This window comes from Melanotaenia boesemani, chromosome 23 (genome assembly GCF_017639745.1).
Source record: "Melanotaenia boesemani isolate fMelBoe1 chromosome 23, fMelBoe1.pri, whole genome shotgun sequence".
Lineage (NCBI taxonomy): Eukaryota > Metazoa > Chordata > Actinopteri > Atheriniformes > Melanotaeniidae > Melanotaenia > Melanotaenia boesemani.
The window spans coordinates 1,757,855-1,781,499 of record NC_055704.1 but is presented as its reverse complement, the minus strand read 5'-3'; the positions used below and the strand labels follow the sequence as shown (position 1 = coordinate 1,781,499).

Here is a 23,645-nt window from a genome sequence, read left to right as displayed (position 1 = left end):
GAAAATAGCGACTTCGCATTGTAAACCGACCATCACTCGCCGTAGTCGACTAAGGGACCGTGTGTAAATTACACGTTTCAGCATAAATGAAGTCATGAAAATTGGTAACCAAAAATGATAAAAATGATCTTTCACTATTTTGTTTGCTGTAGTACATCATGTTTATCATGTCCTATCTACTACAAGTGAGATTATTCTGATAAAGTACTTTATATGCCCACAGTATGCATTTATGACCTGAAAATATTCACTAAAAATCAATTAATTGACTTTTTATCATTCTTTTTGCTGTAGTACATCATTTTTAGCATGTCCTATCTACTACAGGTCCGTTTATCTTGATATGGTATTTTATATGCCCATAGTATGCATTTATGACCTGAAAATATTCACTAAAAATCAATTAATTGACTTTTTATCATTCTTTTTGCTGTAGTACATCATGTTTATCATGTCCTATCTACTACAGGTGAGTGTTATTTTTTTAAAGTATTTTGTATGTCCATATTATTCATAATTACCTAAAATTAAAACATAAGGCTCAAAAAGTTGGCATCAGGTTTATTTGCAAATTTCACAGGCCCACTTTGCCACCCTCGCCTTTTTGAGTTGGTCTTCTGAAAGGTTGAGACACCGCTCATGGTACCATCGTCCGCAAGTGTCACACTGTATCTGTTACATTAAAAAAGCAAAGATAAAATCTTTATTACCTTGTGTGCAAATAATTTTGAATATGCAAAAGAGTATCATTTTCTGGCAGTAAGCAAGATTTTGTTATATTTTCTTTCAATTTTTTTATGTTTTTACATTTCCTTTTAATTGTGTATGACTTTTATCAATGTCTTGTGACCATCCACTGTCTGTCAAATTTGACTGCAAAACGAATTTACCCACTGAGAGACAATAATTTTTAAATGTCTTCATAGTGATAATATAGTAAATTCCTTACACTGAACTCTCTTCTTTTTTTTTAGAACATTTTGAAACACACTCTTCCAAAACTTTACAATAAAATCCAAAACATAAATGTACAAGACACTGTGACAAAAACTCACCCAATGAGTAGTCGGAGGCCCTGTTCCCGGGGGCTTTGAGGCAGAGCACATGGCACAGTTGTTGTCCATATCAAATACTGAAATAAAATACATTTCTGTTATTATGTACATATTACATATGTACACTCTTGTTGGTAGCTGTGTTAGTATCAAATTAACTTATCAACTGTATTATAAATAATGCTCAACTCACATACATCAAAGGAGATTTAAAGTCTATCTAATACATTTATCTGTATTCTGATTCCTTTATCATTATTTTTAATAAATAATTGATAATTGATAAAAAAAAAACTTTTTTCTTATTTTTTGATTATTAGTTCATCTGCAATGCATTTTCAAGAGATCTTTTCAATGAAATCTATGACACTTCCTACAGAAGAAAAAAGAAACCTGAATCCTTCAGTACTGCCAGTGCAAAGTTGGTCCTTTCCAAAGCCATGTCCCTCTTTGCAGTTGGAAAGGACATGGCTGGAAGTGCAGGATATGCCTCCATCACTGCCTTTGCCATCTACAGCAATATACAGAATTAAGAAAGTCATCTTAGAAAATGTGATTTTGAAGTGTTGTTGTTCAGCCTGTGTGTTATTTCATTCATCCTTTAGAATTTGTTTTTGTGATTTTGTCATGTGAATCTACTTATTTTAATTAATTATTTTTGTTTATGGACACCCTCGAAGACGAGATGTTTCATCTCAGGAGACTATCCAATGAATGAATAATTGATTAAATATTTATTACGACTTAAAATTACCCATACCATGTCACTTCATTGTAATATTCATAAAAAATCTGTTCCATAATGTTTGATAAAGAATCAAAGAGAGAGAAAACTGAAACTCCAACTTGTCACACACAGGGCCATTACCATGGTGACGATGACGCCACAACTGCAGTTATCAGACTGCAGTGGATGATCCATGATCAGTCCTCTCCATCAGATCTTTCCCCAGTCATTTTTTCCATGGAGGATCATGCGCATCCTCAGATATTCCCTGTGGAAAAAACAATTTTTTTATAAAAAAAATAATGCAACATTGACATGTAAGTAATAATAAAAAAATCTTTAAATCAATAAAAATGCATCAGCTAATTTCCTTAGTTGACTGTGTTGTTGTTAGTTCTTTTTTTATAAAAAAATGATGACCTACTGAATTCTTTTTGCAGCTTTCTCCGACTCGGCTTGCTCTGACTCATTTTTCTCAGGATCCAGGAAAAAAACTGCACTTATGGCAGGCAATACATACTACAAAAATAATTAATGTTATTTCAAAAAGCATAATAAACAAAGGATTTCAAATCATTAATGAAGTAACAATTGCTTACCAGTAACTTCCAGTGCACTCCTTTAATATTCACAAATGAAATGATGCCCTGAAATTTGTTGAAGTCTGTCTGTAATGGACATATAAAAAGTAAAATATTAAAAAAAAAAAAAGGTTTGAGTTTTCTTGATATTTAAATACCATATTCTCATTTTTTATATATATTTGTATCATGAAACACTGTAGGCTTATATGTGTACGTATATGCTGTATATCTATCTGTCTATCATATAGCCTATGCCTTTTTGAGTCTGAATTTTGAGATTTGGAGCGCATTCACGGCCACACAATGGGATATGATTGAAAAACAATAATGAAATGAAGAAAAAAAAAGAAAAAAACATTACAATTACAAAAGGCCTTTGCACTGCCTTTGCTGATTGGACCTTATTTCTAAGTGTGTCAAATTCCATAGCTTATTTTACATTTTTAACTCTGTACAAGCTGAGATTTCTTAACTTCTTAATAAAATTCAGTATCATGAAAAATATAGCTCATGTTTTCCAAAAAACAACTTAGTAGCTTTTAGTAAACTTTAGTAAAAAAAACATGCTTCCTTACCTTCCTCACAAGCTGCTGTTTTGCCTCAAAACTCAAGAGCAAGTGGGTGGAGTATAAATTAATTTTATGGAAGAATGGGATTTTGAAGTTATAACATTTTCTCTGGAAATAAATAACCAATTACAATGAGATGTTACGAGTTGGGTTTCTATTCTTTTTTGTTCCAGCTTCTGTAATATTTTCTGGAGTCATAGACAATATTTAGGCCAGAGCATCGAAGGCGGTCCAAAGGCCTATTTAAATCGATGTGTTTATTGAAACCGTTGTTTTGTTCCCTTTTTCTCATAACATATTGATTACAAATTTGGAGGCCTTCGCGTTTGGGGGCCTAAAGGGTCAATTAATTGATTTTTAGTGAATATTTTCAGGTCATAAATGCATACTATGGGCATATAAAATACCATATCAAGATAAACGGACCTGTAGTAGATAGGACATGATAAAAATGATGTACTACAGCAAAAAGAATGATAAAAAGTCAATTAATTGATTTTTAGTGAATATTTTCAGGTCATAAATGCATACTATGGGCATATAAAATACCATATCAAGATAAACGGACCTGTAGTAGATAGGACATGATAAACATGATGTACTACAGCAAAAAGAATGATAAAAAGTCAATTCATTGATTTTTAGTGAACATTTTTCAGGTGATTGGCAGACGATCCCTGCCGAATGTCAAGTCAATATCCAACAACAAACCAACTTTACCGCGGTCTTAAAACCGCGGCTGTGCTGCACTCTCCCTTCTTGCCGCAGATGTTGGATACCTGTCAATCAAAAGGACACGCCCCTAATTATGCCGAATTTCAAGATTAAATAGCATCCAAATGGAGGAGTTAGAAAAAAATCACTCCCCTCACAGTTGTCATGAAGGTAAACTTGACCTATTAATCCTAAAATGTATTTTTGTACCAGGCTTTAAACATGTTTATTTCTGCTGTGAAGTTGGTCTTTTTAACATGGGAGTCTACGGGGATTTGCTCTGTTTTAGAGCCCCTAGTGGATGAGAGGTGAACTGCAAGTTTTTGCACCGCCACATAGGCTCAACAGGCGGAGGTTGCTGCTTGGTGACGCTGCCTAACCCACGTCGAACGAGCCCCTTTTCTGTTCTAGTAACGATATCCCCTGTGTGTGTTTGTGTGTGTGTGTTTGAGAGAGAGAGAGAGGGAGAGAGAGAGAGAAACACACTCACACAACAGGGGTGTGTTTATTTGATGACACCACGTGACAAAGACACAGGAAGTGGGTGTTCAGGACCCTCTTCCTTAGATCCTCTTCATCTAGCGGAGCACTTGGAGCTGTTTCGGAACATCTTTCCCGTGTAGAACTAGAACCATGTCGGCCCGAAATCTGGGAACGTCCCTGGGTGAGTGGGTCCGCGTGACATTTAGTCCTCCGGGGTCCTCGTCAGCACGTGGAGCCGTTTTATTCCACCGAGACACGATAACAGCTCAACAGTTTCATTCCGAGGTCAGATTTACATCCGATCGTTTAATATCAGAGGCGAACGATTCATTTGGTTTAGTTTATGTTATTTTAGTTTAGTCTAGTCTAGTTTAGTTTAGTTAGTGGATCTTTAATATCCGGGACTTTAATAAATAAATAACAGAGGTCAGTGACCGGAGGTGCGTTCACGTGCCAGCTGGAAAATGATTGTTTTTATACTGTTTTTCTTGCACCTGTGACTGCAGACAGACTGCAGAGGGATATTATTGATCCCTCGTGACAACCCATCCGTTCCAGTCAGCTGACCAGTTAACTCAATTGGAGCTGGTGTTAAACCAGTTCACTATGACAGAACATGCAGTCAGTTTCAGTCCATCCAGTTAACAAAACGTCAAATTTAGTCTGAAAACAGGAATACAATTTTTTATCCCTGATAAAAGACGTTAGTAGACGATCTGAAACATTCACGTGATGTGGGAAAAGGCCAGATCACCGTCCTACAGGTTTTAGATCAGAGATCTCCGTCTCTGGTCTTCCAGATCACTGTCCTACAGGTTTTAGATCAGAGATCTCCGTCTCTGGTCTTCCAGATCACTGTCCTACAGGTTTTAGATCAGAGATCTCCGTCTCTGGTCTTTGAGGACCAAAGTAGTTGAAGCTGATGACTGTTATGTTGTTCTAAAACATTATGGTTTCTCCAGACTTGGATCTGATCTCCAGAGTGAGGGTGAACACCCAGGCTGTCCTGAGGAGAGCTCAGAAGATTGAAGGACAGAAGATCCCAAAGAAACAATGGCAGGTGGGAGACACCTCCATCATCTGTCTCCACCCATCTCTCTATCAATCTCTTTCTTGTCTATATATATATATAGGTTGAAAAGTAATGTGTGACTTACATCGGTTAAATTTCATAGAATTTTTATTCATTATTACTTTTGACAGATTCAAATTATTACTGTGACCATTGTGAGTTTTTCTTTCATTAACTGAAGGGTACCAACACTTTTGTCCACGCGTGTACACACACACACACACACACACACACACACACACACACACACACACACACACACACACACACACACACACACATATATGTAACTGCTGGGGTTTGAAGTGTGTTTGGTTTGGAGTCTTTTATCTGAGTTTCTCTGCATCACGTCAGGATTGCTGCTTTCTAGCGTGTGCAGTCTTCATGCTGCCCTCTGTGCAGGTGGTCTGTGAAGAGGAGGTTAGGAGGGAGTTGAGAAGATGTCTGACAGCAGAGAAGTTTGCAATGAACCTCTATAAACTGTGAGCAGGTGATGGTGCAGGAACATTGTTGTCAGACTGTTTATGTCTGTTTTCAGACGGCATGGCTGCTGAAGGCTGTCACATGCATCGACCTGACCACTCTGGCTGGAGATGATACTCCCTCCAACGTGCATCGGCTCTGTCTGAAAGCCATCCAGCCGGTTCGATACGACCTGCTGAAGCAGCTGAACATGCACGACAAAGGTTTGTTCCCACTGCTGACGTAGATCTGTCCGGTCCTGACCTCGTCACTCTGATCCTGTCTTTCTTCCGATCTGTTGTTTCATCAGTTCTGACTGATCAGCTGGATGTGAAGTTTGATTGACAGGCTGATAAATCATGGCCCAGTGGGAGTGTCTACTTTCTGTGGCCTCACCTGTTCCAGTTCACTTTCTTCTGGTTTAATCCGGAGATTAGGGTCTATCCTGATCTCCTTCTCCCTCCTTTATTCATCCGAACAAACCAGCAGCGAGTCAAACTGGTCTTGATTTCTACTTTGAAAGCAGAAAACTTCACAGAGCTTCCATCTCATCTATTCCAGGTTCCACATCTGGTCTCCAGCGCGTCGGACCAGTAACATAATAACCTTTATAAAATAAAACTCCACATTTTCTCCCTGTTTTAGAACAATAAAGTACAAGTACATTATCAATATGTTTACATTCAAGGATCCATCCTTTTAGGGAAATAAATCAAGTTTCCACAATATTTTACCTCATTGACACATTTATATGATTTATTTTACACGTTTACTCATTTCCACATGTCGTCCAGCCCCTGGACCAGCATGGATCTATAAAACCAGCAAACGTTTAGTTCCAAGTTACTGGAAGAGGAAAATCCAGTATTCCACATGATGATCAGAGGAACTTTTCCAGATTTAGAAGTTATTTTAAATGTACATACGTGTACATTTCCTCATGTGTAGTAATCCTGACCAGCTGAACCGACCACCTCTTCATACAAACTGAAGTCAGAAAGATGGAAAAGATGGAATCAGTTCTCCTCCTGCCCTGGAGATGTTTTACATTTAAACATGAAACCTGGAAACACCTGAGATTACAGTTACTTTATTACAATATTACAGTTACTTTATTACAATATAAGTTACTTTATTACAATATTACAGTTACTTTATTACGATATAAGTTACTTTATTACAATATTACAGTTACTTTATTACAATATAAGTTACTTTATTACAATATTACAGTTACTTTATTACGATATAAGTTACTTTATTACAATATTACAGTTACTTTATTACAATATAAGTTACTTTATTACAATATTACAGTTACTTTATTACGATATAAGTTACTTTATTACAATATTACAGTTACTTTATTACAATATTACAGTTACTTTATTACAATATAAGTTACTTTATTACAATATTACAGTTACTTTATTACGATATAAGTTACTTTATTACAATATTACAGTTACTTTATTACAATGTTACAGTTACTTTATTACGATATAAGTTACTTTATTACAATATAAGTTACTTTAATTATAATATTAGGTTACTTTTATTACAATATTACAGTTACTTTATTACAATATAAGTTACTTTAATTATAATATTAAGTTACTTTTATTACAATATTACAGTTACTTTATTACAATATAAGTTACTTTAATTATAATATTAAGTTACTTTTATTACAATATTACAGTTACTTTATTACAATATAAGTTACTTTAATTATAATATTAAGTTACTTTTATTACAATATTACAGTTACTTTATTACGATATAAGTTACTTTATTACAATATAAGTTACTTTAATTACACTGCTCACAAAAATTAAAGGAACACTTTTTTTATTGGGCCTGGCATGAAATCAGTTAAACCTGTCTGATAATTTTCTGGTTGGTTAAGCAGCTGAGGGCATCGTTAATCACTTTCAGCTGTATTGGTGTTCATGGAATTAACAACAGGTGCACCACAGTGGCAACAATCAGAAAACCCTCAAAACAGGACTGGTTTTACATGTGGAGGTCATTTCAAGTTTCTCCCTCTTGATCTTTTTTGGCTGATTTTTCACTCGTGCTGGTTTTGGCTTGAGTAATCATCTCTACTGGCAGTATGAGACGATTCCTTAACCCTACAGAAGTTGCACAGGTTGTCCAACTTCTCCAGGATGGCACATCCACACGTGCTGCAGCAAGAAGGTTTAATGTGTCTCCCAGCACAATCTCCAGAACATGGAGGCGATTTCAGGAGACTGGTGGTTATTCTCGGAGAGCTGGACAGGGCCGTAGAAGGTCCTCAAGCCATCAGCAAGACCGATACCTGCTCCTTTGTGCAAGGCGGAACAGGCTGAGCACTGCTCGTGCCCTACAGAATGACCTCCAGAGGGCCACTGGTGTGAATGTCTCTACCCAAACAATCAGGAACAGACTTCATGAAGGTGGCCTGAGGGCCCGACGTCCTGTAGTGGGCCCTGTGCTCACTGCCCAGCACCGTGGAGCTCGACTGGCATTTGCTGAAGAACACCAGAATTGGCAAGTCCGCCACTGGCGCCCTGTACTTTTCACAGACAAGAGCAGGTTCACCCTGAGCACCTGTGATAGACGTGAAAGAGTCTGGAGAAGACAAGGAGAACGTTATGCTGCCTGCAACGTCGTTCAACATGACAGGTTTGGTGGTGGGTCAGTGATAGTCTGGGGAGGCATATCCATGGAGGGACGCACAGACCTCTACTGCCTAGGAAATGGTTCTCTGACTGCCATAAGGTATCGAGATGAAATCCTTCAACCCATTGTCAGACCCTACGCTGGTGCAGTAGGTCCTGGTTTCCTCCTAATGCACGACAATGCCCGGCCTCATGTGGCAAGAGTATGCAGGCAGTACCTGGAGGATGAAGGAATTGAAACAATTGAATGGCCTTCACGATCCCCTGACTTAAACCCAATAGAACATGTGTGGGACATTATGTTTCGATCCATTAGGCTCCGCCAAGTTGCTCCTCAGACTGTACAACAGCTCAGGGATGCCCTCACACAGATCTGGGAGGAAATGCCACAAGACACCATCCGTCGTCTCATTAGGAGCATGCCGCGACGTTGTCAAGCATGCATACAAGCTCGTGGGGGCCACACAAGATACTGAAAAGCATTTTGAGTTGCAGAAATTAAGTTTTTGAAAAAATGGACTAGCCTGCCACATCTTCATTTCACTCTGATTTTAGGCTGTCTACACAATTGAGCCCTCTGTAGGCTGAAAACTTTTATTTCCATTAAAAGACTTGGCATCCTTTTGTTCCTAAGACATTGCCCTGTCGTTATTTGTATAGATATCCAACTTCATATTGAGATCTGATGTATCTAATGTGTTTCTTTAAAGTGTTCCTTTAATTTTTGTGAGCAGTGTATAATATTAAGTTACTTTTATTACAATATTACAGTTACTTTATTATGATAAAAGTTACTTTATTACAATATAAGTTACTTTAATTATAATGTTAAGTTACTTTTATTACAATATTACAGTTACTCTTATTTCATATTAATAATATTACAGTTGCTGTGTTATTTTCACCTTCACCAGATCATCCTGCTGGCCAGATTGTCCCTCTGGAGGGCCAGTTTTGGACTCTGGACCATATGTTTGACACCTCAGTGTAAATCTGGGCTGAATGATTGATTTTAAGAAAACCTGTGTGGACAAAGACGTCGGAGAGGAACAGGAAATGTTCTGCTTCTGGATTTACTGGGAGATGTTTGGATGTGTGAACTCTGACCCCCCAAGATGTCTGCTGGCCTTTGACCAGCAGAGGGAGACACACACCACTTCTTCATCCTATAACCCATCCTGTGTGTGCGTGTGTGTTAGGAATAACAACGGCGGCGGTGTGTGTGTATCCGTCTCGTGTGGTTGACGCAGTCAGGTCTCTGAAATCAGCCAACTCCAGCCTCCCTGTGGCCTCAGGTGAGCCACCTGCAACCAGATCACACCTGTTCGTGGCTCAACATGTTGGTGTGGTTTATAAAGATCTGGACGTTCCGGTTTTCTCTGCTTTCCTAGTGGCTACAGGCTTCCCGGCTGGTCAGACGCCCCTGGAGACCCGGCTGCAGGAAGTCCCCATGGCGGTGAGTTCCGGCGCCACAGAGATCGATATTGTCATCAACAGGACGCTGGCTCTCACCGGACAGTGGGAAGGTACACCTGCTGTTTGCTCATGACTTCTCTCAGTTTGACTTCTCTCTGACTGCCTTGAACGCACCACTTGGACCTTGGTAGCTAAATACAGGTGGTGCGTTTACAGCAGCAACCAGAGGATGGAAATTTCAGTTCTGATTCACAGCTGTGATGTTCTAAACTCTTGAAAACACATTTTTACCTCCAAAAGATGGACAGGCTGATGGAGTGATGGCATCTGAGTGGATCGTAGAGTTTACACCATCACCACTGCCCGCTGTACCAGCAGAATCTTCCACATAAGACATACAGTATTATAACCTGGGCTGGATGATCGGGATCACAAGTCATGTCTCTGTTTTTATTTCCTGTAAAGGAATAAGAAAGAGACAGTGAAGACCCCGTCAGCAGCAGGGCGGCAACTCGCTCTTATCCGCCCACATCTGCTGATTTACTTGTAAATTTTGACTCTTACACGGATGTCTGGGGTCTTTAGGGTTTTAGCAGCCGTATAATTGGAATTAGAGTTTTATTTACTTGACAGGGACATGCTTAAAATTACAGACCTGAAAGGAAACAAACGATTCCACCCTGAAATACAGATAAAACCCCCAAAAGCAAAACACAAAGAGGTGCCCACGGGGTGGTAATGGAGTGGTGATGACTGAGTGATGGAGTGGTGATGACTGAGTGATGGAGTGGTGATGGAGTGATGAAGTGGTGATGAAGGAGTAATGGAGTGGTGATGGAGTGGTGATGGAGTGATGGAGTGGTGATGACTGAGTGATGGAGTGGTGATGGAGTGGGGATGACTGAGTGATGGAGTGGTGATGGAGTGATGAAGTGGTGATGAAGGAGTAATGGAGTGGTGATGGAGTGATGGAGTGGTGATGGAGGAGTGATGGAGTGGTGATGAAGGAGTGATGGAGTGGTGATGAAGGAGTGATGAAGTGGTGATGAAGGAGTGATAGAGTGGTGATGAAGGAGTGATGAAGTGGTGATGGAGTGATGGAGTGGTGATGGAGGAGTGATGGAGTGGTAATGAAGGAGTGATGGAGTGGTGATGAAGGAGTGATGAAGTGGTGATGAAGGAGTGATGGAGTGGTGATGAAGGAGTGATGAAGTGGTGATGGAGTGATGGAGTGGTGATGAAGGAGTGATGGAGTGGTGATGAAGGAGTGATGAAGTGATGATGAAGGAGTGATGGAGTGGTGATAAAGGAGTGATGAAGTGGTGATGGAGTGGTGATGAAGGAGTGAGGGAGTGGTGAGGAAGGAGTGATGGAGTGATGGAGTGGTGATGAAAGAGTGATGGAGTGGTGAGGAAGGAGTGATGGAGTGGTGAAGTAGTGATGGAGTGGTGATGGAGTGGTGATGAAGGAGTGATAGAGTGGTGATGAAGGAGTGATGGAGTGGTGATGAAGGAGTGATGGAGTGGTGATGAAGGAGTGATGAAGTGGTGATGAAGGAGTGATGGAGTGGTGATGATGGAGTGATGGGGTGATGGAGTGATGGAGTGATGGAGTGGTGATGAAGGAGTGATGAAGTGGTGATGAAGGAGTGATAGAGTGGTGATGAAGGAGTGATGGAGTGGTGATGAAGGAGTGATGGAGTGGTGATGGAGTGATGAAGTGGTGAAGGAGTGATGGAGTGGTGATGAAGGAGTAATGGAGTGGTGATGGAGTGATGAAGTGGTGATGAAGGAGTAGTGGAGTGGTGATGGAGTGATGGAGTAGTGATGACTGAGTGATGGAGTGGTGATGGAGTGATGGAGTGATGGAGTAGTGATGACTGAGTGATGGAGTGGTGATGGAGTGATGAAGGAGTGATGAAGTGGTGATGAAGGAGTGATGAAGTGGTGATGGAGTGATGGAGTGGTGATGGAGTGGTGATGAAGGAGTGATGAAGTGGTGATGGAGTAATGGAGTGGTGATGATGGAGTGATAGAGTGGTGATGAAGGAGTGATGGAGTGGTGATGAAAGAGTGATGGAGTGGTGATGAAGGAGTGATGGAGTGGTGATGAAGGAGTGATGAAGTGGTGATGGAGTGATGGAGTGGTGATGAAGGAGTGATGGAGTGGTGATGGAGTGATGGAGTGGTGATGAAGGAGTGATGGAGTTGTGATGGAGTGATGGAGTGGTGATGGAGTGGTGATGGAGTGGTGATGAAGGAGTGATGAAGTGGTGATGAAGGAGTGATGGAGTGGTGATGGAGTGATGGAGTGGTGACGAAGGAGTGATGGAGTGGTGATGGAGTGATGGAGTGGTGATGAAGGAGTGATGGAGTGGTGATGGAGTGATGGAGTGGTGATGAAGGAGTGATGGAGTGGTGATGGAGTGATGGAGTGGTGATGAAGGAGTGATGGAGTGGTGATGGAGTGATGGAGTGGTGATGAAGGAGTGATGAAGTGGTGATGGAGTAATGGAGTGGTGATGATGGAGTGATAGAGTGGTGATGAAGGAGTGATGGAGTGGTGATGAAAGAGTGATGGAGTGGTGATGAAGGAGTGATGGAGTGGTGATGAAGGAGTGATGGAGTGATGGAGTGGTGATGAAAGAGTGATGGAGTGGTGAGGAAGGAGTGATGGAGTGGTGATGGAGTGATGGAGTGGTGATGGAGTGGTGATGAAGGAGTGATAGAGTGGTGATGAAGGAGTGATGGAGTGGTGATGAAGGAGTGATGGAGTGGTGATGGAGTGATGAAGTGGTGATGAAGGAGTGATGGAGTGGTGATGATGGAGTGATGGGGTGATGGAGTGATGGAGTGGTGATGAAGGAGTGATGAAGTGGTGATGAAGGAGTGATAGAGTGGTGATGAAGGAGTGATGGAGTGGTGAAGAAGGAGTGATGGAGTGGTGATGGAGTGATGGAGTGGTGATGAAGGAGTGATGAAGTGGTGATGGAGTGATGGAGTGGTGATGAAGGAGTGATGGAGTGGTGATGGAGTGATGGAGTGGTGATGAAGGAGTGGTGTTGGAGTGATGGAGTGGTGATGAAGGAGTGATGGAGTGGTGATGGAGTGATGGAGTGGTGATGAAGGAGTGATGGAGTGGTGAAGAAGGAGTGATGGAGTGGTGATGAAGGAGTGATGAAGTGGTGATGGAGTGATGGAGTGGTGATGAAGGAGTGATGGAGTGGTGATGGAGTGATGGAGTGGTGATGAAGGAGTGATGGAGTTGTGATGGAGTGATGGAGTGGTGATGGAGTGGTGATGAAGGAGTGATGAAGTGGTGATGGAGTAATGGAGTGGTGATGATGGAGTGATAGAGTGGTGATGAAGGAGTGATGGAGTGGTGATGGAGTGGTGATGAAGGAGTGATGGAGTGGTGATGGAGTGATGGAGTAGTGATGACTGAGTGATGGAGTGGTGATGGAGTGATGATGAAGGAGTGATGGAGTGGTGATGCAGTGATGGAGTGGTGATGGAGTGATGGAGTGGTGATGAAGGAGTGATGGAGTGGTGATGGAGTGATGGAGTGGTGATGACTGAGTGATGGAGTGGTGATGGAGTGATGAAGGAGTGATGGAGTGGTGATGAAGAAGTGATGGAGTGGTGATGAAGGAGTGATGGAGTGGTGATGAAGGAGTGATGGAGTGGTGATGAAGGAGTGATGGAGTGGTGATGGAGTGGTGATGAAGGAGTGATGGAGTGATGGAGTGGTGATGAAGGAGTGATGGAGTGGTGATGAAGGAGTGATGGAGTGGTGATGGAGTGATGGAGTGGTGAAGAAGGAGTGATGGAGTGGTGATGGAGTGATGGAGTGGTGATGAAGGAGTGATGGAGTGGTGATGGAGTGATGGAGTGGTGATGAAGGAGTGATGGAGTGGTGATGAAGGAGTGATGGAGTGGTGATGGAGTGATGGAGTGGTGATGGAGTGGTGATGAAGGAGTGATGAAGTGGTGATGGAGTAATGGAGTGGTGATGATGGAGTGATAGAGTGGTGATGAAGGAGTGATGGAGTGGTGATGAAAGAGTGATGGAGTGGTGATGAAGGAGTGATGGAGTGGTGATGAAGGAGTGATGGAGTGATGGAGTGGTGATGAAAGAGTGATGGAGTGGTGAGGAAGGAGTGATGGAGTGGTGATGGAGTGATGGAGTGGTGATGGAGTGGTGATGAAGGAGTGATAGAGTGGTGATGAAGGAGTGATGGAGTGGTGATGAAGGAGTGATGGAGTGGTGATGGAGTGATGAAGTGGTGATGAAGGAGTGATGGAGTGGTGATGATGGAGTGATGGGGTGATGGAGTGATGGAGTGGTGATGAAGGAGTGATGAAGGAGTGATAGAGTGGTGATGAAGGAGTGATGGAGTGGTGAAGAAGGAGTGATAGAGTGGTGATGGAGTGATGGAGTGGTGATGAAGGAGTGATGAAGTGGTGATGGAGTGGTGATGAAGGAGTGATGGAGTGGTGATGGAGTGATGGAGTGGTGATGAAGGAGTGATGGAGTGGTGATGGAGTGATGGAGTGGTGATGGAGTGGTGATGAAGGAGTGATGAAGTGGTGATGGAGTAATGGAGTGGTGATGATGGAGTGATAGAGTGGTGATGAAGGAGTGATGGAGTGGTGATGAAAGAGTGATGGAGTGGTGATCAAGGAGTGATGGAGTGGTGATGAAGGAGTGATAGAGTGGTGATGGAGTGGTGATGAAGGAGTGATGGAGTGGTGATGAAAGAGTGATGGAGTGGTGATGGAGTAATGGAGTGGTGATGAAGGAGTGATAGAGTGGTGATGGAGTGGTGATGGAGTGATGGAGTGGTGATGAAAGAGTGATGGAGTGGTGATGAAGGAGTGATGGAGTGGTGATGAAGGAGTGATGAAGTGGTGATGGAGTAATGGAGTGGTGATGAAGGAGTGATAGAGTGGTGATGGAGTGGTGATGGAGTGATGGAGTGGTGATGGAGTGATGGAGTGGTGATGAAAGAGTGATGGAGTGGTGATGAAGGAGTGATGGAGTGGTGATGAAGGAGTGATGAAGTGGTGATGGAGTAATGGAGTGGTGATGAAGGAGTGATAGAGTGGTGATGGAGTGATGGAGTGGTGATGAAAGAGTGATGGAGTGGTGATGGAGTAATGGAGTGGTGATGAAGGAGTGATAGAGTGGTGATGGAGTGATGGAGTGGTGATGAAGGAGTGATGGAGTGGTGATGAAGGAGTGATGAAGTGGTGATGGAGTAATGGAGTGGTGATGAAGGAGTGATAGAGTGGTGATGAAGTGGTGATGGAGTGATGGAGTGGTGATGAAAGAGTGATGGAGTGGTGATGAAGGAGTGATGGAGTGGTGATGGAGTGATGGAGTAGTGATGACTGAGTAATGGAGTGGTGATGGAGTGATGGAGTGGTGATGAAGTGATGGAGTAGTGATGACTGAGTGATGGAGAACACAGCTTCAGAATGAAGCTTTTCTCTCCTGCCTGCTCCTGTAAAGCCGGGCTGACTGTGTCTCCTCCTCCTCCTCCTCCTCCTCCTCCTCCTCCTCCAGCCATGTACGATGAGATTCGGCAGTTTCGTACGGCCTGTGGCGACGCCCACATGAAGACCATCCTGGCCATCGGAGAGCTGGGAACCTTCACCAACGTCTACAAAGCCAGTATGGTTGCCATGATGGCCGGTCAGTAACTCGCCTTCATTGTCTGTGATTGTCTCAGTTTGGCTGTTTTTAATAAAGAAAGTTAATTTTCCTCCTTTCCTTCATCTACTGGAACACTTTTTGAGAAAATTGATGTTCCAGGTCTCTAGAAGGTTGTACCAGCTGTCTACAGCAGTAAATCTAATTCCAGCTGTTGTCAGAATGTTTGAGGAACTTCTTTAGTCTTGTATGTGAGCAGCAGGTGGACAACAGGAAATATAAAATTGAATTTTTTTTAAATAAGCCATTACATACCCAACTAAATTAAAAACACATGTAGTCCTTCATTATCTCTCATGCACCCCACCCACCCACCAGTCCCAATTTACAGAAACAAACTACAGTACCTAGCATCAGGCTTGATGCTGCTGTGGTGTAATGTAATAGTTTGATGTCATAGTGGCATCTGCCTTTAATCTGATGAAGAAGATGGTAACCCAGAAACGGAGTAGGAAAATGGTGGACATCCAGCAGGTTGTCTTCTTTCTTCTTAGCATGTGGCTTTAAACACAGAGCTGTTCCTGCTTTGTTCTTATTTCTGAGTCACACAGGAAGTGATAATTCTTTCTACCAATCAAAGGGTTGCAGTGTGTCAAGCTCCACCCTTTAGGGTCTGATTGGTAAGATTGGGACCCCAAAGAAGGGTCCAAAAAAAGTAGGACGTGCTGGATCAGATATTTTGGCCCACAATTTTTTCCTCTGGAAGCACAAAACCCAACCCGTCCAGTACTGAGCCGTCATGTGCTAACTGGTCCCTTGCTAAGCCGTCCCGTACCAGTCTGGACTCCTTGATGGAAACTGTTCTCTTCCAGTGCAAAAGCAAATGAAGCATCAAGCGGCTCAAAGACAGGAAGTAATGTAGATCAACATGGTGGATGTCTGGCTGCTGCTCATACAGGACACATTCTGGTGAAAAGTTTGGACTCTTTTGAACCTTTATTATGGACAGTCCATCCCCACAAAAGTCTTACAGATTAGCTAAGAAGATGTGAGCAGACTAGAAATGCATGTGGGCTACGTTCACTCTGCAGGACTTAATGCTCAATTCAGATTTTTCTTTTTGCCGATTCATCCAGCCAGAAGCCGCGACGTCTTGCACAACACACTGTTTACGGAGGTAAATATGGATGCTACATGTCAGCGTGTGTGTTTCTAAGTGGTCGTTCATTCAGAACTGGCAAAAATTCTGATATAATATTGTTTCATCCTCTGTTGACGTTTTAATCTTGCTGCGTTCTGCCTCCTCTGGTGCTCCGCCAATCACATAAAAGTCTAATGAAATGTGAAATGAGCGTTGAGACTGAGGTCACTTTAACACATCAGATATGGATCAGATTTAGTACCACATGTGAAGCTGGTCCAGGTCTGATTGGAAAGAAATCTGAATTGTGGTGTTCAGACTGTGATGAGATCAGTTATGGTCACAGAAAAGGTGGATTGGAGGCCCTTTTGCCTGCAGTGTGAACGTAGCTTTGGAGGAAGAACGAGTCGTAAACATCTTCTGGACTCAGATGAAACTATTGTCCATGAAAACCCGAAACCAGACTGCCGACATTTATTGTTGCTCTATTGGTTACTTGCAGTGAAGGAGATGCTTTCAGTCCTGACCAATCGATGAGCTGGCTTTTCTTTCTTTCTTCTTGGTCAGTGGTCATTTCAGAGAATATTGCCCCCTAGTGAGCAGCTGTTGTAACTGCATTAAATCCAGGTGGTTTGTTCCACTTCAGTAAAGTGCAATGTGAAAACAAACCAAAGAAAGGTGGGACATTTTCCAGAATTCTCCTCTGAATCGGTTGGAGTTCCGCAGACTATCCTGGTCTGGATGAACCTGACATGCTCTTCTACATGTGACTGTCAGGCTGCTGTTCCCTCTGTAGCTGCAGATGTATGGATGTAGTTTTCTTCTGTCTTTTAAAAGGTTAGCTTGATGACTGAACTTCTTCACACACACAGAGAATATGCTTAACTAGCCATCACATAATAAGCCGATTAGAGAACCAAATTGTCAGGGGCTCTGTTAGAGATCATTATTATAATACATTGCTTTTGTCGCCACGCCGGCTTCTTAATCTCCCAATGTTCCTATGAATTTCATATTAGATTCCTGAAATTGAATGATAATTTCACCTATCAGTCTGTGACGGGGGCTATTTTCCTCAGCTGTTCTCTGCCAGTATCCCCCCGCTCAAGCAAATGAATGGAGCTTCATTACCGCCACCCGCATTTAATAACCGTTATCCATTATCTGGTAATTAAGACTCCCCATAACGAATCTTTAAGATTATGCCAGTTTGAGGCGGAGGGGAGGGAGGCTGGAAGTAATATGTAGAACATGTCTTTAATGAACTAGGAAGTGTTGAACTTGTTCTGTTCAGTAATGAACAGTCATTTTGCACCAGGGAAGCAGAAGGGCTGTTTTTTTTCCAGCCTGCAGTTTGTTGGCAGTCTATTAAAAAGTGTAATTTCATTATCTATTTTTACCAGGAAAGCTGATAAAACATAAGCTGTGAAAGGAAAATGGAAATGGCTGTAAAGGAAGGAAAAATGGGAGATTTTTTATTTATGAACATGCAGCTGCCCTCGTCATACAGAAACATCTGTTCTTGTCTGGCCCGACCAGACTGTCTGCTCCTGTACTGGTGGCAAGATTACCCTGTACTGGTTTTAAAGGGCACAAGTTGACAGATGAATAACTTTGGTCTGCTGTGCTGTGAACAGCCGGCACATTTACGCATCGGTCGCACCAGGCATTTAGATGGGACTACCATGGGAGGACGAATGTGGAGACGGAAAACGAAGTGTCTATAAAATCTGATTTTTCACCCACCAGGTTCAGACTTCATCAAGACATCCACGGGAAAGGAGGCTGTCAATGCTACCTATCCTGTTGCCATAGTGATGGTGAGAGCCATCAGGGACTACTACCTGTGTACAGGCCAGAAGGTACAGTAGAATCTGCTTCTGTTGAGTATTTCCTGGTTATTGTGGAGATGTAGGGAAGCTGCATGGCTTTATTACTGAATTATTTACTGTGACTCCCACAAACAGAAATATTCAGCCTAATCTGGAGATTACTGCTTTGACTTTACTATCTCAAACACTTAAAACTTTGACATCCACCCAGTCAAAAGACATCCACCCAGTTAGAATACTAAAAAAATAGGGACTGGGGTGTGGACTGGGAGGTGACAACTGGGTCATGGACAGGGTCGTGGACTAGGTCGTGGACTGGAGGCATAGACTCTATGTAAAAGATGGACGTAGCCTCTGTGATGTCACCCGGAGGTTTCTAAAGAGGAAAAGTGAAGATCTTTGGGCGGTTCCTACCATCGCCATCTTGGCAGCGTCACGCCTGCCATTGCTCCCGGAAAATACAAAAATGGACAAAGTGGTGGAGCTGAGAGGGGGGTTATGAGCATGGGGGTGGAGGACTGACATCTATCAAACTCCGAGCTGCCTGTAGCTAAGAGCTAACTGAACCAATTTGGATCTAACATGAGCTAACCAGCTAATGAAGGCAGGTGGGTTAAAGCTAAGGCACACTGTTAGCCGGCTAAAAACCGTGGTTGTGCTGCACTCTCCCTTATTGCCGCAGATATTGGATACCTGTCAATCAAAAGGACACGCCCCTAATTATGCCAAATTTAAAGGTTAAATAACATCCAAACGGATGAGTTAGGAAAACATTCACCCACCTCACAGTTGTCATGAAGGTAAACTTGACCTATTAATCCTAAAATGTATTTTTGTACCAGGCTTTAAACATGTTTATTTCTGCTGTGAAGGTCTTTTTTAACATGGGAGTCCATGGGGATTTGCTCTGTTTTGGAGCCAGCCCCTAGTGGATGAGAGGTGAACTGCAATTTTTTGCACTTCTACATAGGCTTCACATTTTACTGCTGGAGGCTGTCGCTTGACTGGAGGTGGCCTGGGTCGTAGACGGGGTCAGGGGCTGGGTCGTGAACTGGGAGGTGGACTGGGTCGTGGATGGGGTTGTGGACAGGGTCAGGGACTGGGTCGTGGACTTGGTCGTGAACTGGATCGTGGGCTTGGAGGTTTTCTGGGAGGTGGACTGGGTCGTGGACTGGGTCATGGACAGGGTCAGGGACTGGGTTGTGGACTGGGAGGTGGACAGGGTCAGGGACTGGGTTGTGGACTGGGAGGTGGACTGGGTCATGGACAGGGTCAGGGACTGGGTTGTGGACTGGATCATGGACAGGGTCAGGGACTGGGAGGTGGACAGGGTCAGGGACTGGGAGGTGGACTGGGTCATGGACAGGGTCAGGACTGGGTCGTGGATGGGGTCGTGGACTGGGTTGCGGACAGGGTCAGGGACTGGGTCGTGAACTTGGTTGTGGATGGGGTCGTGGACTGGGTCGCGGACATGGTCGTGGATGAGGTCGTGGACTGGGTCATGGACAGGGTCATGGACTGGGTTGTGGACTGGGTCATGGACAGGGTCAGGGACTGAGTCGACTGAGTCCATGGGGATTTGCTTTGTTTTGGAGCCAGCCCCTAGTGGATGAGAGGTGAACTGCAATTTTTTGGACTTCTACATAGGCTTCACATTTTACTGCTGGAGGTTGTCACTTGACTGGAGGTGGCCTGGGTCGTAGACGGGGTCAGGGGCTGGGTCGTGGACTTGGTCGTGGACTGGATCATGAATGAAGTCGTGGACTGGGTCGTGGACAGGGTCAGGGACTGGGTTGTGAACTGGGTCGTGGACTGGGTCGTGGTTGGGGGCATGGACTGGGTCAGGGACTGGGTCGTGAACTTGGTCGTGGAGTGGATCGTGGAGTTGGATATTTTCTGGGAGGTGGACTGAGTCGTGGACTGGGTCATTGACGGGGTCAAGGACTGGGTCGTGGACTGGGAGGTTTTCTGGGAGGTGGACTGGGTCGTGGACTGGGTCATGAACAGGGTCAGGGACTGGGTTGTGGACTGGGTCGTGGATGGGGTTGTGGACAGGGTCATGGACTGGGTCGTGGACTTGGTCGTGAACTGGATCGTGGGCTTGGAGGTTTTCTGGGAGGTGGACTGGGTCGTGGACTGGGTCATGGACAGGGTCAGGGACTGGGTTGTGGACTGGATCATGGACAGAGTCAGGGACTGGGTTGTGGACTGGGAGGTGGACAGGGTCAGGGACTGGGTTGTGGACTGGGAGGTGGACTGGGTCGTGGATGGGGTTGTGGACAGGGTCAGGGACTGGGTCGTGGACTTGGTCGTGAACTGGATCGTGGGCTTGGAGGTTTTCTGGGAGGTGGACTGGGTCGTGGACTGGGTCATGGACAGGGTCAGGGACTGGGTTGTGGACTGGGAGGTGGACAGGGTCAGGGACTGGGTTGTGGACTGGGAGGTGGACTGGGTCATGGACAGGGTCAGGGACTGGGTTGTGGACTGGATCATGGACAGGGTCAGGGACTGGGAGGTGGACAGGGTCAGGGACTGGGAGGTGGACTGGGTCATGGACAGGGTCAGGACTGGGTCGTGGATGGGGTCGTGGACTGGGTTGCGGACAGGGTCAGGGACTGGGTCGTGAACTTGGTTGTGGATGGGGTCGTGGACTGGGTCGCGGACATGGTCGTGGATGAGGTCGTGGACTGGGTCATGGACAGGGTCATGGACTGGGTTGTGGACTGGGTCATGGACAGGGTCAGGGACTGAGTCGACTGAGTCCATGGGGATTTGCTTTGTTTTGGAGCCAGCCCCTAGTGGATGAGAGGTGAACTGCAATTTTTTGGACTTCTACATAGGCTTCACATTTTACTGCTGGAGGTTGTCACTTGACTGGAGGTGGCCTGGGTCGTAGACGGGGTCAGGGGCTGGGTCGTGGACTTGGTCGTGGACTGGATCATGAATGAAGTCGTGGACTGGGTCGTGGACAGGGTCAGGGACTGGGTTGTGAACTGGGTCGTGGACTGGGTCGTGGTTGGGGGCATGGACTGGGTCAGGGACTGGGTCGTGAACTTGGTCGTGGAGTGGATCGTGGAGTTGGATATTTTCTGGGAGGTGGACTGAGTCGTGGACTGGGTCATTGACGGGGTCAAGGACTGGGTCGTGGACTGGGAGGTTTTCTGGGAGGTGGACTGGGTCGTGGACTGGGTCATGAACAGGGTCAGGGACTGGGTTGTGGACTGGGTCGTGGATGGGGTTGTGGACAGGGTCATGGACTGGGTCGTGGACTTGGTCGTGAACTGGATCGTGGGCTTGGAGGTTTTCTGGGAGGTGGACTGGGTCGTGGACTGGGTCATGGACAGGGTCAGGGACTGGGTTGTGGACTGGATCATGGACAGAGTCAGGGACTGGGTTGTGGACTGGGAGGTGGACAGGGTCAGGGACTGGGTTGTGGACTGGGAGGTGGACTGGGTCATGGACAGGGTCAGGACTGGGTCGTGGATGGGGTCGTGGACTGGGTTGCGGACAGGGTCAGGGACTGGGTCGTGAACTTGGTCGTGGATGGGATCGTGGACTGGGTCGCGGACATGGTCGTGGATGGGGTCGTGGACTGGGTCATGGACTGGGTCGTGGACTGGGTCATGGACAGGGTCAGGGACTGAGTTGTGGACTGGGTCATGGACAGGGTCAGGGACTGGGTTGTGGACAGGGTCGTGGACTGGGTCGTGGACGTTCTGCTCCTCTGACAGGTCGGTGTTTTTTTACTCTAGGTGGGCTTTAAACCAGCAGGAGGGATCCGGACGGCTCAGGAGTCTCTGGTATGGTTAAATCTGATCCAAGAAGAGCTTGGCACTGATTGGCTCTGCCCTCACCTGTTCCGTCTGGGAGCCAGCAGCCTATTGTCTGACATCGAGAGGCAGGTGAGAACTAAACGATCTTTGTTCTGACCACATAGCTTCATGTCCACCCCGTCCGACATCCTCTCCTTTTCTTCTGGTTTATGCAGATCTACCATCAGGTGACCGGACAGTACGCAGCCTATCACGAGCTTCCCATGGCCTGAAGTCATGGTTCACCTTCTGTAACAACCAGTCAGAGCCTCAGAAACACCACACAGCCTCAGTCAGGGAAGGAAGGACACCGGCACACCTGTTAAAGCTGTCTCAGTGTTGACGGACAGAATAACGGCTGATCCGGTGTTCAGAAGCCATGATGAAGGAGTCATTTATTGTTATGCAGTTTCTTTACTGAGATAAATACAATAACCAAGTTATACTGATGGCCAGGTGATGTACTCATGAATAAAACCAGACTGGAACCTCTGCAGTGGTTTATTCAGGTTTTGTAGAGCATCTCGACACCATTGAGGGCTGATCGTAACCGCTTCTTGACTACACCCATCTGTGCAGGGGCAGCATAAGATCCTGCAGTCAGAAGAGGTTTGCAGACACCAGGAAGCACTGATGTAACATGTAGCATAGCAACATGCTGGGGCGCCAAAAAGGGGGGTAAAGAGGAAGGATTCTAGGGGCCATTGATTGACAGGAGCCCAGAAGGGCCCTCAATGCAGTTGTAATACAAACTTATCTGATACTCAATGATAAACTTATGATCACACAAACATTTTAGTTACAATGCATTGGTCTCACAAAGTGTCTTTGTTTTGGAAACATATATATTATGTATATATATATATATATATATATATATATATTTCTTCTTCTATATTTTCTTAAATGGTTCAGTCCACTTGCTCCATACAGGGAGGGGATGCTAAGACGGCAGGATGACTAAAAAATCTGGAAGTTTAAAAAGAAAAGAGACAAGCTGAGACTGGAGAGAGAACAGAGGGGTGGACGGTACGTCACCCTGTACTTTCAGAGACGAGGTGGTCAGTTCGTCTGATGGAAAGTTGTGGAACATCAGCTTGTTGTCTCTTCTAGACTTTCTTCATATAAGCTAGCTCACTTTGTTGCCATATTAGCTCATATTTCTGAAGAAAACTGGATTTTATTCATTTCACTGTTGTTTTAATCAATTAATCAACGCAGGTAAATAATTAGCAAACTGCTCTGCTAAAAAAAAAAATCTTGCATGTTCAGAACAGACACCAGCAGCCAAAAAAGATGCTGCTAGACTGCATTAATGGAGCAACCCAAGGACGGCTCCTCCGTGGAGAATGTGGGTGTGTTAACACAAACCACACCCACACTTTTCCTGCATTCTTTTTTTAAACTTTTCCTGCATTCTTTTTTAAACTTTTCCTGCATTCTTTTTTAAACTTTTC

At 44.4% G+C, this 23,645-nt stretch overlaps 2 protein-coding genes and 2 long non-coding RNA genes across 4 annotated transcripts; 2 read left to right on the top strand and 2 right to left on the bottom strand.

Moving 5' to 3' along the window:
- Window positions 1-636: 636 nt before the first annotated feature.
- On the bottom strand, window positions 637-1,863 carry LOC121634711. The gene is made up of 3 exons (XR_006009278.1): window positions 1,449-1,863; window positions 1,056-1,132; window positions 637-672 (listed from the first exon to the last, which is right to left on the bottom strand). It is a non-coding gene; the product is annotated as an uncharacterized LOC121634711 (long non-coding RNA).
- Window positions 1,864-2,001: 138 nt separating this feature from the next.
- Window positions 2,002-2,451, bottom strand: LOC121634710. Its single transcript, XR_006009277.1, has 3 exons — window positions 2,382-2,451; window positions 2,207-2,301; window positions 2,002-2,050 (listed from the first exon to the last, which is right to left on the bottom strand). It is a non-coding gene; the product is annotated as an uncharacterized LOC121634710 (long non-coding RNA).
- A 1,705-nt stretch (window positions 2,452-4,156) lies between these two features.
- dera (deoxyribose-phosphate aldolase (putative)) lies at window positions 4,157-22,680 on the top strand. The gene is made up of 9 exons (XM_041977559.1): window positions 4,157-4,313; window positions 5,095-5,192; window positions 5,743-5,890; window positions 9,532-9,627; window positions 9,724-9,858; window positions 15,317-15,445; window positions 18,294-18,406; window positions 22,129-22,278; window positions 22,365-22,680. The coding sequence occupies exons 1-9, from the start codon at window positions 4,283-4,285 to the stop codon at window positions 22,419-22,421; spliced, it is 957 nt and encodes a 318-aa protein (XP_041833493.1). The 5' UTR covers window positions 4,157-4,282; the 3' UTR covers window positions 22,422-22,680.
- On the top strand, window positions 20,024-22,083 carry LOC121634693. The gene is made up of 6 exons (XM_041977560.1): window positions 20,024-20,279; window positions 20,352-20,459; window positions 20,496-20,660; window positions 20,712-20,852; window positions 21,056-21,094; window positions 21,689-22,083. The coding sequence occupies exons 1-6, from the start codon at window positions 20,124-20,126 to the stop codon at window positions 21,905-21,907; spliced, it is 828 nt and encodes a 275-aa protein (XP_041833494.1). The 5' UTR covers window positions 20,024-20,123; the 3' UTR covers window positions 21,908-22,083.
- Window positions 22,681-23,645: the final 965 nt, after the last annotated feature.

Bases quoted from the DNA above. Each gene is read 5' to 3' on its own strand.
- LOC121634693 (XM_041977560.1), top strand. From the start codon at position 20,124: ATGAATGAAGTCGTGGACTGGGTCGTGGACAGGGTCAGGGACTGGGTT. The intron at 20,280-20,351 runs GTGGACTGAGTC...GTTTTCTGGGAG, and splicing joins AGTTGGATATTTTCTGGGAG to GTGGACTGGGTCGTGGACTG. The intron at 20,661-20,711 runs GTCAGGGACTGG...GTGGGCTTGGAG, and splicing joins TGGATGGGGTTGTGGACAGG to GTTTTCTGGGAGGTGGACTG.
- dera (XM_041977559.1), top strand. From the start codon at position 4,283: ATGTCGGCCCGAAATCTGGGAACGTCCCTGG. The intron at 5,193-5,742 runs GTGGGAGACACC...GTCTGTTTTCAG, and splicing joins TCCCAAAGAAACAATGGCAG to ACGGCATGGCTGCTGAAGGC. The intron at 22,279-22,364 runs GTGAGAACTAAA...TGGTTTATGCAG, and splicing joins TGTCTGACATCGAGAGGCAG to ATCTACCATCAGGTGACCGG.